Raw genomic sequence first — 15,736 nt, 5'->3', positions numbered from 1 at the left:
GACTCCATCCAGCCACCTCATTCTCTGTCGTCCCCTTCTTCTATTGCCCTCAATCTTTCCCAGCATTAGGCTCTTCTCCAGTGAATCCTTCCTTCTCATTAGGTGGCCAAAGTACTTGAGTTTCAACTTCAGGATCTGGCCTTCTAAAGAGCAGTCAGGGTTGATCTCCTCTAGGACTGACCGGTTTGATCGCCTTGCAATACAGGGGACTTGCACGAGTCTTCTCCAGCACCATAATTCAAAGGCCTCAATTCTTTTGCGCTCAGCCTTTCTTATGATCTTAAAATAGATAAAGTATATTTATTTTGAAATATTATTTTTTGATGAAAGTGTGAACTGGACCTTTTGGGATGCTTTTTGTTTACTATTAGAGAGTGCAAACAATTGGATTTTACGAAACAAAAGTTAAAAGTAATATAAGTTTGACAGTGATGTTGTAATTACGGAGATGCTGATTGTGATGCTGTCTGTAACTATGGAATACCACTTGAGGCAAAAGTATTAAGTGTGCAAGAAGATAAAGTAGAAAAAAGAAGGAATCTTGCCTTTACTCTTTTCTTTTCTTGAGACATTTTCAGTTTTGGATTATAATAGCAACCAACAGAAAAATGGCAAAAATGAAGGAAGAGACAGGATCGCCAGAGCAACTTGCAGAGAGGGGAATTATGCCAGATTTGTTTCAGAAATTTGTTTGAGCAATTGGCTTTATATGACTTATAAAGATAAAAGAGGAGATGAAAGAAGTCAAACAAATGTTGGAAGATGTACAATAAATTAATGACAAAGTGGAAATTTTAAACAGATGTTCTAGACAAAGAGTTGGAAAGAGAACTAGATAATCTAGTTCTATTGGAATTGAGAGAAAAGGATTTTTGTTTGAGATTTATAGAGATCCCAGAGGATTCTGGTGAATATGTTAGAGAAAAGATTATTAAATCTTTAGCAATTTTTTTTTGGATTGGGATGAGGAGGACACAGAGGCAAAAATCAATAAATTATATAAACAAAAAGAAGATTTGTGAAAAAAAGAAATATTCCAAGGGGTGTGTTGATGCGTTTTGTCAGAAAGAAGACAAGGGATCAAGTTTTACATCAGCATTTTAATAAATTTTATTTAAAAAAAATGATTCAAATACACATATTGATTTAGAGGAAAGACAATATCTACATTTATTGCTGGCTGGAAATCTCTTTTGGACTTTTGGCATAAAACAGAAAAAAATGAATGTGTGGTTTGTGGTTTTGACGATTAAACAGGATAGATTATAGAAAAAAGAGACTTACGTAACCATCGAGAGTCAGTTTGGTATAGTGATTAAAGTGCTGATCTAGAACAGGGCTTTTCAACCTTTTCACCCATTGTACCACTTTTAGGATATGGCAACATCCGAGTACCACCAGTCGCTTAGCAAGGTGTCAAAAACTTGATGACCCCCCCCCAAAAAAAAGGAAAAAAGTGATAAAGTACAGGTAGTCCTCAACTTACAACAGTTCACTTAGTGACTGTTCGAAGTTACAATGGCACTGAAAAAAGTGCCCCCCAAGCCACAGCCAAGCAAGACACCTGCCTGCCCGCCCGGCGGCTCTCTTCCTCCTGTCCGAGGTTTTCATTGTTGTGAGCATTTCTGTTGAGGATTGGCAACAGGGGTGGGGTGGGGGAGTGTTTGGTTTTTATTCCCCCTCCCATCTGCTGGGTGGTTGCAGCAGGTTTTGGTCACTTCACGTGACCCTGGGACACTGTGACCGTCATAAATATGAATCAGTTGTCAAGTATCTGAATGTAAATCACAAGACCCTGAAGATGCTGCAACATTCCAGCTGATCGGCGCTTCTTCTGGGCTCAGCAGAAGCATCAGGATCAGCGCCGAGCTCCAGCTGGAGCCTGGTGCTGATCCTGGCGCTTCCGCTGAGCCCTGACAGCCCCAAAGAAGCACCGATCAGCTGGAAAGCAGCACTGATTCTGGCGCTTCCGCTGAGCCCTGACCGCCCTGCAACTCCAGCCATCTCTCTTGCTCAGACTTGTGCGGTGCTGCCACTGATTCAGCTCATTCCCCTCCCCCGCTACCACTTTTCTAGGATGGTCATGTACCACCTGCCAGGTGCCAATGTACCACAGGTGGTACCCGTACCACTGGTTGAAAAGCCCTGATCTAGAAGCTAGGAGATTCTGAGTTTGAGTATTGTCCTAGGCATGAAAGCTGGCTAGGTGACTTTGGGTCAGTCATTCTCTCTTACCTCAATCAACTTCATAGGGTTGTTGTTGGAAAGTAGAAGAGGAAGGAGCATTATGTTTGTTTTTTGTTCCTTTGAGTTACTTATAAATGAATAAAGATGGGATAAAAAAATCTAAAAATTAAATAAGAGGTAAATTTATAACTTCTGTAAAGATTGAAAGCTTCTTTGCAACTTTTTTCTTTTCTATTTTTCTTTTTTCTTTACTTTTGTGCACTTTTAGCTTTCTCTTTGATTTTTTTCTGGTTTTTGTGGCACTCTTCTTGCACTAGGACAGGGGTAGGCAACCTTGGCTCTTTTATGACTCGTGGACTTCAACTCCCAGCATAGCTGGCTCAGGAATTCTGGGAGTTGAAGTCCACGAGTCATAAAAGAGCCAAGGTTGCCTACCCCTGCATTAGGAAGATAATCCAGTTGAAGCAGTGTCTTAGAAATTGTGAGGCAATGATAGTCTGATGTCAAAGAACAGGTTTTTTTTTTATTTCCCCCTTCCTCTGTGCCCTTGCTTATGATTTTTGAGCAAGGTGCAGCTTTTTTATAATGTACTCATTTCTGTAACAGCTACTTCACATTCCCTGAAATACTGAATGTCTGAATGTGATAAAGGGAGAGAGTCCCTCCTCTCTTCCAATTTACAGTTATATTTCCTGTCCCTTAGTTCCTTATTGCACAAGGTGTAGGATTTTTCTCTTCCCAACTTGGAATCTTTGTACATAATAATGTTATGTCTAGGGTTAGGGTTAGAGTTAACAGTGGATAACACTAGCCAAGAATGATAGACTTTTCAGTTAGAATGGCAACTGATTATACATCCTATATCTTTAAATATTTGTATGACTTTTTTGCAGATCTGATGGTGGAATTCATAATAACACACATGATGAAAGAATTTCCCATGGATCTCTATGTGTGAGTAACAACTACATGAAACTAGCCAATTTTAGGAGCTCTTCAAAATTCCAAACAATGATATTTCTGTTCAGTCCATAAAAAAATTAAGAAAAATGATTTGAATCCCCATTTTACTTTTCTAAATTATTTAACATCATATGGTAGTTGCTTATCTCCAAAGGGAACATCATGGTGGGTTACATACAGTTGCATGTAAAAGGGGCTCTCTAGTCAAATTTTATGTTTCAATGCATACCTAAGTGAACAGAAGCTGATATATCCTCTCCATGGTATAAAATTAAACATGACACCTTTCTGGAAAATGGAATGCAGACTTACTATTTGTGTATAGATTATTGAAAAGAAGGAAAAGTGAAGATGGCAGGTGCAGAAGCTTTGACAGCCTTACATTCAGTATTTTTTAATACCACCCTTGGTAGAAAGAATAGCTTCCATGTATTTCCTGTACTACGGCTAGCTAAAACTCTTTTTATTTTTTGCCTTTGGAACTTTTTTCCACTCTACCTATTCCCTACAGATATTCAATGATTTTCATATAACATAATTTTAAGCCATAATGAGTGGATCCTATATCATATTAAGCCTAAATAAACAAGCCACAGTTTAGCATTATGTGTGAACCAGGGTGAGCTTCTAGTAACTCTGAGTATATGATATTGTGATGGATTAGAGTGCTGTAGCTTTTAAACTTCTATTAGTGGGCATAGTTTTTGTTAATCTAAATAATCTGCTTAATGTGCTAAGCCTCAGTTTGTTAATTATGATTTATTGAATAAACAATTATTGATTAAGTTCAGGGGACATGTTAAGCCATAAATCATGATTTGCAAGTATTAATGGTTGGGTTCATGCAATACAAAGAGCCCAAAATAATAAAAATCATATTTTGAATTTGGTGTGAATCCAATTAATATTATATCCGGTTTAGTTGGAAGCACTATTCTTGGTTTGACTGATTTGAATTCCAAATTTAAAAAAAAATGCTGTTAAACATGTTTCATTTTCCTTTTTCTTGGAACCTAGATTATTTATGTGGAATATTAGCCAAGTATTTAATCCACCTTCAGATTTCAGATTTCCAACTAAATACCCCCACATTTAATAACTCCACATCTACCTCCTTCTTTTCTTTCATATGTACCAGTGGTATACTGATATCCTGAATACTGATAATTTGAGTTACTGTTTTACAAATAGTTGGGCATATTAATGTGTTTCAACATTTTCAGCCTTGACCTCACTAGTCGTAGTTCTATATGACACATCCTTTATAGAGCTACTTATTGAAAGTATACACCACTCCCAATTCTTTGCTGCTAATTATGTTGGGGTTCCTTTCTTCTTGCTGCAGATGCTGTATTCAAATAGTACACAAGCTGCTTTGCTACCAGAAAAAGTGCAGAGTGAGACTTCATTACACTTGGAGGGAACTCTGGACAGGTACATTTTTAGTCTTTTAGGCCTGACGTATTTCTTCATAGGGTCAGTGCTTATAGTTTTAAAATAAACGTTAAATAACTTAAATGCAGTGCTAATGTATACTACATTCCAGTACTTGACTGTAGGTGATTTCACCTGAAAACGCAATTTGGAGAGTCGAGAAAAGTAAATTAATATTTTTAAATTCTAGCTTTGTTTTTTGTTGATGCTGAGACTGTTTTCCATGTAGAGAAACCTTTGTATGGGATCCACTGTGATAAGTTTCATATTTTAGAATCGAGATGCTGTAGATGTTCACCTCCACATAGAGCCCCCATTTTGGTGGCAATTCTGTTAGGCTCTTTTTCTCTTTGTGTTTTCAGTGTACTGAATCTGTGTTCTGACAGGAGGAGAGCCATGTTAACCAAATCAGAAGGAGCCTGGTAGCACATTCTCTAACTAATCAATTTTATGAAAAAGCATAAGGTTTTATGAGCTGTGCAGGTATTGGATGAAGTGAGTTGAAGTTCATGAAAGTTTATGCTGTTTCTTAAAATAGATTAGTTGGAAAACGTGCTATCAGACTTTTTCTAATTTTGTATTCTGACATGTTAATATGATATATTTCCTGTTTTCTTATTGTTGGCAACGTATTCAAAGATATGGAAAACTACAGAGGCATGCAAGCAGGTCTTTGCATAGCAATTCTGCCATACACTATGCTCAGAATGGATGTTTTGCAAGTGAGATGGGGGATGTTAAAGCTTAATTCTCAGAGATTAGCATGTATTTTGGAAATGAGCTAGATTGCACCAGTAGTCTTATCTAGTCTCTTATTTGCGTCATTGTTCCTTGCTATGGAACAAGATTTTGAGTACAACTAACTGTTGTGTCTTTACAAAAGTCTTCCATGACTTAACTAAGTTTTTCTCAAAAAGCTCAGACATGCTGCCTTATGTTTAAGGAACTGTACATTATACTTGTAATTTAGGTTTTGAATTAATTTCTTCCTGGTAGTGCTGTTGGAAAGCTTTGTTCTTAAAAATACTGTGGATAGCTGGCTAGCAGTCTCCCTTATGGGAACTCTGTACAAATAGATGAAACTGCTGCTATTTTCTGATCCCACATAAGTTAATTAATATTTCTTTTTGTGAATATTTCCTTTAACAAATTTCTAAATGTATTCTGTGCATATTATTGGCAAGCTAGTTGATAGAACTGATGTTTGAACTGGATTTTCTGAGAACTCTATAATTGTTGCCTCCTAGTCCCTGCTGCCCTCTGTTAATTGCCTTAGGATAATGATATAACTGATGAGAGAATGTTGCATCACATAGTTCACATCTCTAAGTATTAGAGATAAAAAGTATAAGATGTGTAAGATATAAGATAAATATATCTTATATCTGCTATATTTAATGCTACCTAAAGTAGTTTTTGCAGAATCTAGTTCTGAGTTAAAGCTAAGTGAATGTTTACTTTATACAATAAATATGTGGGTAGTATAGAATAATGAAATAATAGGATTTAATAGCCATAGGACAAAAATTGTCTATATCTAGAAAATTGGATGTGGATTTTCCTTTTGTGTCTCATTGTTCAAATTCATAATAGTCTGTAGAATACTGGATTTAAGTACTATTCCATTTCTCTCTAAAAAGTTGGTATCCTATCGTTTCCTTCATCAGAAAGTATGGATTGTGCTAACTTTATTCATCATTACTTAATTACCAAGGTTCAAAACACTTCATAGCATTTGTCTTGGAGTGATGAAAGGATAAAATTCTGACATCTTAGTTACGCTCATTGAGCAGTGGCCTAATTCTGAGTCATTGAGTCTAGTTTGGCCAAGAAGAATCTAGATCAGAGATGATTGACTTTGGTTGTTTGGATGGTTGCACTAAGCTTTGCATGCAGATAGTACTGTACCTACCTGAATCCTAAGAACATCTAATGAGACCCTCTATCAGGTTTCCTCACCAAATGAGGTGAGGTGAGTCTCTACAAAGGAGGGCCAGAGCTTTTTCTGTTGTATACCCCATTTATCAAATTCCCTCCTAGAGAGGCTTGACTAGCATCCATCTTAGCATTGTTTTAATTACAGGTGGAAAACCATTTTATTTTTCCAGGCTTTTAGATGGCTTTTAATTGTGCTTTAATTGCATTTAAAGATTTATGTAGTGTTTTTTATTTTGCATTTTATTGTATATGTTTTTATTCAAATTGTTTGTGTGCACGTGTGCGTGTGTGTGTGTATGAGTGTGATTTCTTGTAAATGGAATTTTGGTTATAAAAAGTTTAAATAAGTGATTGAGACCTGCATCCCTCTACCAAATAACTGCAGATTGTATAACCATCACTACCCTTCAAGTTAGAACTAATTGAACGTAGGATATTGTGTGCATCAGCAGGTGGATCGTTTACTTGTTTGATTAAATATATTGTGTAAACTCATTCTACTTGTTTGTTTCCTGACGTAATGAAATTTAGTTTTGAAACCCTAATTCAAAAAATGGTCTCAGACTGTTAGCCCTAGCTTAATCTACTGTCAATATTTTCTTTCTAGCTTAATTCCAAATACTAGCTTTAAACTGCTAAGAACCCAATATTTAAATAGGTATTTTTTATTCTGTATAATAAGAGTGTTCAGTTGTCCTTTAGAAATGGCCCTAATTTGTTTGCCCTCTACTAATATATGGAAGTAGATCGCTCATCATCTTCACCAGGATCTTTGGCATCTTTTTGAAGCTCTGTTAGTTGTAGAGAATGCCTGCTGGGAAGTGAAGGGATCTAATGCTAGAAGTGCAACTTTTCAGTACACTTGGAATAGTCTCCCAAAGGATATCAGATTAGCCCCTCCCTAATGAATTTTTAGATGGATGTTAACAGTTGACCTGACTAATAAAGCAACTAGTCCTCATCCTAAAACACTAATCTATCGGTAATAAAGATTTTTAAATCCCTCTTACAGGCTCCTTTAGGAACTATGGGGCTAAAATTCATAAAAGACTGGAATCTGGAAACCATCACCCTAGAGCAGGGGTGTCAAAACTGCTGGCCCGCGGGCCGGACAAGTCATGTGGAAGCCACGCCCACCCCATTGCCAGCAATGGCAAAACCGGCTCGATACGTTGCGCGACGTCACGTGACGTCGCGAGTTTGACATGTCTGCCCTAGAGGGAATAATAGGAAGAAGGCCCTGTTTAGAGCAACTTAAAGAGAGAATCCCAGGGAGAAATAAAGGCAGACAGATATTTGTGGGGGATTGTGATTGGCGGAGGCCTTGAAATACAAGGACCAGTAATTTGGTTTGACTCAAATGGGGCTCAATACAGGCCTTGCTTTGTACTGAGACATGAGAATAGAGTTCTGAGCTAAGATCAGGAGATAAGAGGAATCAGGAATATCTGCCAGGAGACTGACGGTTAGGTATAAAACAATCAAGGTGCTTTACAATCTCTTCCATTAGAAAACCCCCAGATCCTTGAAAAATTTATCAGGTAGAAGTTTATTCACATAGTTGTGGGACTAGTCCATTGTTTGATTGTGAATTGCTTTAGATATTTTATTCTAATCAGAAAGCAACATTTAACAAATTGGAATAAATAGCAATGTGTCATCATAGAAACTGTTTTGGCTAGCCTCAGTATTGACTCTGATATTTTCCGCTGGCTTCTGTATCAGCAGAATTTCCAATCTGTTCTAATATTTCCACTGCGAGGGTAAGATTTATAGAAACAAGAAAAAGCAAAAAAGGGTTTAGACAGCGTACAGCTACTGTAGTTCTCAATTTATTACCACAATAGAATTCTGAATTTTGGTTGTCAGTTATTGCATTCATAAATCAAGAGGCCACATGACTGGCCTCAATTTTGTGATCATTTATATGACAGTCATAAAGCAAATCACTGCAGTCATTAAGCAAATCCAGTATACCAAGGAGTAATTTTTGGCATTTTCTATCAAAAGGAATTAAAAAATGTTGAAATCTCAGTCACATGACTGCAGCATGCTGCAACTGGTCTTGCAAGCCAGTTGTCAATCACCCAAATGTGATCACATGACCGTAGGGCTGTATGTTGTAGTTATAATTTCAAGGACAGGTTGTAAGTTATTTTTGAAGTCCATCATAATTTTGAGCGATTGTTATGCAACCAGTTGTAAGCTGAGGACTATCTGTAGTTTGAAGCACTCTAGAACATGATATCTAGCACGTTTCATGTAATAAAAGCTACAGTTAAGCCAGGGCTTCAATTAGTTTTATTGCTTTCATGGAAGCCCAATATACCAGATTATCTATGGAGTTGCTGGTTCAGTTGCATTTTACATGCAGCAGTAAAGTTTCACATTTATGTATGTCATTTTCTTACACTTATATGGTGACCCATAACAAAGGTACCTTTTTCCTATCTAAGGTATATGCTAAGTGTGTCTCAGCTTTTGCTTATAAGATATGTTTGGATGTGTTGTTTTAAAATTAGTTCTCAACTCACTTTTGGCAAAATGTCTTTGCTTTCTTGATCAATTAACAATCAGCCTGCCAGTGTAAACTGTTGTTGTTGTTGTTAGTTGCGAAGTTTGTCCGACCCATCGTGACCCCATGGGCAACGTTCCTCCAGGCCTTCCTGTCCTCTACCATCTTCTGGAGTCCATTTAAGCTCATGCCTACTGTTTCAGTGACTCCATCCAGCCACCTCATTCTCTGTCGTCCCCTTCTTCTATTGCCCTCAATCTTTCCCAGCATTAGGCTCTTCTCCAGTGAGTCCTTCCTTCTCATTAGGTGGCCAAAGTACTTGAGTTTCAACTTCATGATCTGGCCTTCTAAAGAGGAGTCAGGGTTGATCTCCTCTAGGACTGACCGGTTTGATCGCTTTGCAGTCCAGGGGACTCGCAGGAGTCTTCTCCAGCACCATAGTTCAAAGGCCTCAATTCTTTGGCGCTCAGCCTTTCTTATGGTCCAACTTTCACAGCCATACATTGCAACTGGGAAAACCATAGCCTTGACTATACGTACTTTTGTTGGCGGGATGATATCTCTGCTTTTTAGTACGCTGTCTAGATTTGCCATAGCTTTCCTCCCCAGGAGCAAGCGTCTTTTAATTTCGTGGCTGCGGTCCCCATCTGTGGTGATCTAGGAGGTCAGGAAGTTAAAATCTGTCACTACCTCCATTTCTTCCCCATCTATTTGCCAGGAATTAAGAGGGCCAGATGCCATGATCTTGGTTTTCTTAATGTTGAGTTTCAAACCAACTTTTTCACTCTCCTTCTTCACCCGCATCAAGAGGCTCTTTAGTTTCTCTTCACTTTCTGCCGTTAGAGTGGTATCATCTGCATATCTTAGGTTGTTTATATTTCTCCCGGCAATCTTAATTCCAATTTTTGATTCATCTAGCCCTGCCTTTCTCATGATGTGCTCTGCATATACGTTAAATAGGCAGGGCGACAGAATACAGCCTTGCCGGACTCCTTTCCCAATTTTGAACCAATCAGTGGTTCCGTGTCCAGTTCTCACTGTTGCTTCTTGACCCGCATATAGGTTTCTCAAGAGACAAATAAGATGGTCTGGTATTCCCATCTCTTTAAGAACTTGCCACAATTAGTTGTGATCCACACAATCAAAGGCTTTAGCATAGTCAATGAAGCAGAAGTAATGGTTTTTCTGGAACTCCCTAGCTTTCTCCATGATCCAGCGTATGTTGGCAATTTGATCTCTAGTTCCTCTGCCTCTTCGAAATCCTGCCTGTACTTCTGGAAGTTCTCGATCCACATACTGCTNGAGTCTAGCTTGTAGGATTTTAAGCATAACTTTACTTGCATGTGAAATGAGTGCAATGGTGCGATAGTTTGAACATTCTTTGGCATTGCCTTTGTTTGGAATTGCGTAACAACTTGCGACGAAGGCAACGAGCGCCGGCCATGCAGGATCAGAACGGCTGGCCCTGCGACAAAGAACTACAACTGCCCAAAGGAAGGAATCCCCAGTGCATCCTGTGCAAGAACTAAGGAGGGGGGCCAGGGTACAGCCAAAAGGAGGGGTGGCCATAGGACACGAGGAGTTAGGGATCCAACCCTTGCCTTTCTAACTTTAGCATGAGAAACCTGCTGGTAGACGATGCTAAAAAAGTTGTTCATTATAATTAGTTAATTTGATTTAATAATTAACCTTTTTTAGTTTTCAGAACTATTAGCTTTGATTACTGCTTGTTAATTCAGTGAACATCTCTAGGAGATATATGCCCTATGATCTGAGTCATCCAGTTTAATGTGATTACCACATTATCTGTGAGATTTTGCCCTGTTTAGAAAGAAGTGGGCCAACTTTTAGAAGTAGCATTTCATATTTAGGCAAAGTTTAAGAATTGCAGGAATAGGTCTTAGATTTTTGTATTTCTTTCTTTGGATTTTGGGGAGTTCTATCTTTATTTTTGCTTTCCCTACTTGACAGCTGTTTTAAACCTATATAAGGATTTTCAGTTTTCTTGTGTTTCTTGCCTTAGAATTGCTAAAAACAACACCACACAATTTTTTTAGTAATTATTGTCATAAGAGAGAAAATGTAGTACTTTTTTAGCAGTATTTAAACTTCATGCTTTCCGAATATCTCTTTAAATGCCTGAAGATAATAATGGTCAGATGGTCCTTCTGCTGGAATAACCCAGCTGGCATCCATGGCGGCTTGCTTCTTATGCTTTAGCTTCCTTTTCTTGACTTGGCAAGACCTCAAAACAAATGCTACCATTTCAAGCAATTAATCTCAGTGACACATATCAGGTCTAACCTTTCTCCCATTATATTTCACGGGCCTTTCAATGATTTCTACCTTTTTCGTGGAATCATAGGGATTTAGACAGCCATTTAGATCTTCAAGTTCTTATGTTCAGTGCAGGAATCTTCCCTTGGGGATTGTGATCTACTCTTGCTGTTTTTCTTAATATTCAGCCAGAACCTGTCTTTTTATAACTGCTTTATTAGTCAGTGTCTTATGCCTTTTTGAATAAGATGGCAAATAGCCTTGTGCTTGGATATTTTTTCCTGATTTTTTTTTTTTTAAAAACTGCACAGTCAATTACTGTGATGTTTCTTCCCTCAGCCTCTTCTCAGCTGAAGTGTTTATTAATAAATCATGGGCAGAATACATTTAGGAAGATTTCATTTTTTTTTCTAATAGGTGAGCGTGGCCTAAGGCAACAGCTGACATGATGTAAGTTTTGAGGCATAGATTAGGTAAAAACTTTCCAGAGTCTAGCTTTCTGCTTTTGCCAACTCGTATTTTCATACTTCAAGATGTAGGGCATCTATATGGGTAAGAACTCTGAGGTGTGATTTTCAAGAAGCAAGCAGAAAATCTTTCCACAGGACTTTATGAGGAAGTTGCATTAAGAGACACATTATGCAGTACCCTAATACTTAATGTTAGCTTGCTTTATCCCCAGGGTTCACTGCAATTAAAATTTTTAGCACGTTTCTACACTAAATATTTTCAGCAGAGTTTTCTATTTGACCTGCATTTGACTATAGCAAAATTTTAATCTGATGGTTAGAAGAAAGAAGAAGGATACATCCTCTTCATTCTGCTGCATATAATCTGTCTTGCATAGAGAAGATGTATAACATTTATGTTTCTTTTGTATTGGCCATTTACTATGTAATGTAACAAAATAATAACTTCATGCTACAAAGAAATGTGAGATTGATTTATTTCAGTTTAGGATAGCATTGCAAAATTAAAAAGAGTAACAGTTGGCAAAAAAAATATTGTTTTCCTAGGTCCATGGTGGCGAACCTATGGCACGGGTGCCAGAGGCAGAGCCCTCTCTGTGGGCACGCGCACTGTCACCCCAGTCCTAGGCCTTCAGCTGGGTTTTATAAAACCTTTTTGCTTTAGGCCTCCGCCGCCATGTGCAAAAAAAAAAGTTCAATCAATCAGTCAATTTCAACTTCTTGCAGGAAAAAAAAAATCTTGCAAAGTTGGAATTGATTGATTGAACTTTTTAGTCCCACCCAGTCTGCCGTTACCACCACAGCCACGCCTACCCAATGGGCCACACCCACCCAATGGGCCACGCCCACCCAATGGGTCACGCCCACCCGGCACCGGACGATACATAAGTGGGTTTTGGGTTGCAGTTTGGGCACTCGGTCTCTAAAAGGTTCACCATCACTGTCCTAGGTCGTTTTTATTCAAAGAGACAAGACTTCAGCATTGCTTTCCTGAATGGTTGGTGCTGAGAGATAGTTCATACTTGTAAACGGAAAAGTTCCTTTATGCTAAACAGGGGAAATGCCTATCTGTAATTAATTAGTCCAAGGTTTGTAGCAATCTCAATTTCTTAAAAATAAAAATCTATAGATAACAATTGAAAAACTAGCTACTTTATATTTTATCCTCTGGAGTTATCACAGCAAAAGAAAATTGGGTGAGAGATGTAATTGATTCAATTAAACTAAATGCCACTGCTTCCTGTGTGAGCCCATTACCTTCTATAATTTTGTCTTGCTTTACCATGAGATATGATACTAACTTCCAGTTTAGTTGGCTTCAAAAAAAGGTTGGGTGAATTCATGGAAGTCTTGAGACTCAATGGTTATTAGCCTTGATAGCAGTATGATTATCTATGAAGGCCATTGCTGGGAGACTAGGAGGAAAAGTACTAGATCATCTTGATATTGTCAAGGACCACCAGTGTCATCTCAGTATTATAACCAAATCTGAATCCTGACAGAAAGGAGTCCATACAATTTGTTTCCTCTGGGATCTTCTAAAACTGCAGACCAGCCAGCTTTTCAATAACATTTCCCATAATTGTAAGGTTGGATGAAAAGTATCAAGTTCCATTGGGTACAGCAATAGCCTCAGGAGGGTGGGATGATTGCTTCCTATAGACATCACACCCTCCCACAAGGAGGCATTAAATATTTCATGGCTCCAATTACATGTCACTCCTGGGAAGCCTTAACCATCCAGAAAAGACATGTATCTGTACCACAAGTAGTTGAACTCACAGCTTGAAGGACTCAGTCCATTTCATCAGGACTAATGGAGTCACAGATAACTGAGAAAACTGCACCACAGGTACCTCCATATGATGTGAACAGCTAAACTACAACTCAGAATAAATCTGAGTCGCTTTATTCGACAGATGCCAAAATAGTCCACACAGCAGCCCTGTAAATCTTCCCCTGAGCCCTATCTAGAATGACCTTAAACATCTTAAAACATACTTTTGACAGAAAAATATTTTTGCTGCCCTTATTGTATAATCCTTATTATGAAAGGACATTGTAGCAAAGGGATCCAAGGTCCTTGCTTTCTTCTGCATTGCTGTTTCCTTTTGCAATTATGCCTTTCAAAGGAGGAAAGGTACGAAGAGTAGGCTTCTCATGCTCAAATTCTCTTCCATGAATTCAGGAGGTAGAGGCACTGGGAACAAAACATAAGGAATAGAAGTGTATTTCCACAGCTACCGGACAATTAGTCTGGATTACATTAAACTGTATCTGAAAGATATTTCTTAATTTCCAAAGATTTTTTTTTCTCTCTTCTTCAAGACTGGTGTCTTCAGATCTTAATTATGTTGGGACTGTTTCTTAATAAAAGTATATCCTTTTCCTTAGTGTTTTCTGAACTGATCAGTTTAGTCCAGGTCCCTGATAGACCAAGTAGGATTTCAGAGAGAGCTTGGGATTTTCCCTGAGGCTCTGGTACGTAGCTCAACTGAGGCCATAATCACCATTTGGAATGAGATGGTGACAGTGGCCTTGGATTGTATCATGCTTGGATCTCCAGAGGGTCAGTTGGTTATCAGATTTGCTTCAGAAGATGAAATGCCTAAAATGTTGCTGGAGGAAAATGAATCAAACTGAGCACAGATAAGAGTGTTCCTTAGATATTACCTTGTGATCCAGAAGTTTCATCTGATAGAATTTCTCCAATGTTGGATTAGAACAAATTGTTATTAGCCTGTGATTTCTGTCTATTGGATAATTGCTGGAAGCAAATTGATAAAAATATGAATGGAAGGAAGAAAAGTTTCTATTGAGTATAGAATATGAAGCATTCAGAATCTTTGGCTGAATGATTTTACAATGAATTTTTTAAGCTGAACCATTGAATAAAACACATACCTAATGCCTACTACTGGGAGAAGTTCCCAGTAAACTGCTATCACAGAGACTCAGGGCAGCTGTCTTAGTCCCAAGTAGTGATTGCCTTGAATGTCAACGTTTGCCATGGAAGCTTAGTTACCTTGGAAACGTGTTTAACTGCATCTTTGCTATATGGAGAGCCTATTTAGAATCACTATTTTGCTTTGAAGTCATCAGACTATTGTGTCTTTAAGCACAATATTAGCAAAAGTCTACTTTGACCTGAATCAATATGGTATTAAGCATTCAAATCAAACTGAATATATTAATGAGAAGAGCATAGTGCTCTGTGTGGCACATTAATATCTTGTATCCATTTGTGCAAGTGCTCAGAGGGTGATTCTCTGTTCTGTACATGTGAGGATGAAATGTGATATTTGTTTGCTTGTGATTTTCCAGTCACAATCTTGTCTGTTATCACATTTGTACCTCTCTCCTTGGTTATGTTTACTCTGATGTTTTGAAGGTGACTTTTTTGTCTGATTACTTAATTTATAGCAACAGCTACATGTTTATTTGAACATTGGATCCTTCTTACCCTCCCATTCACTGCCTTTTCAGATCACTTTCGATCACTTAGTATGTTAGATGTTTTTAAAAGTTCACAGAATACCAGCACTACTGTCACTACTGCGACTATATTTCTTCTTCCTCTTGTCTTCTTTCATTCTGCCAGTTATTAATGATCAGAGACTGAAACCATTCTGAATAGCTAAATATGCATGCTGGCGACCCCAAGGGGGAGGGCCTTCTCTGTGGGAGCTCCCACCCTCTGGAATGAGCTGCCCCCAGAGATCAGGGTGATCCCTGATCTCCCTTCCTTCCGCTGCGCCCTTAAGACATGGCTATTCCAACAAGCGGGACTGGCCTAGGGCAATTTTTAGAGGGGTTTTAATCATATTTTAATTAGACTATATTTAAATATTTCTTCTTAATTAATTTTAATTCTGTAATTGTTATTTATGTTTTTTAAATCGATTGTCAGCCGCCCTGAGTCCGCAAGGAGAAGGGCGGGATATAAATTTAA

General features: G+C 38.2%; 1 protein-coding gene across 1 annotated transcript in view; it reads left to right on the top strand.

The window, feature by feature from the left end:
- ARMH3 (armadillo like helical domain containing 3) overlaps window positions 1–15,736 on the top strand; it is a gene marked incomplete at its 3' end in the record, with an annotated part of 88,854 nt that overhangs the window by 28,058 nt on the left and 45,060 nt on the right. The window contains 2 exon segments of the mRNA XM_015813789.1: window positions 3,081–3,141; window positions 4,496–4,584. Coding sequence (XP_015669275.1) covers window positions 3,081–3,141; window positions 4,496–4,584 — 150 coding nt within the window.

The sequence above is a fragment of the Protobothrops mucrosquamatus genome, unplaced genomic scaffold (genome assembly GCF_001527695.2).
Source record: "Protobothrops mucrosquamatus isolate PMUCROS unplaced genomic scaffold, P.Mucros_1.0 scaffold195, whole genome shotgun sequence".
Classification (NCBI taxonomy): Eukaryota; Metazoa; Chordata; class Lepidosauria; order Squamata; family Viperidae; genus Protobothrops; species Protobothrops mucrosquamatus.
This window is presented reverse-complemented; position numbering and strand designations above follow the sequence as displayed.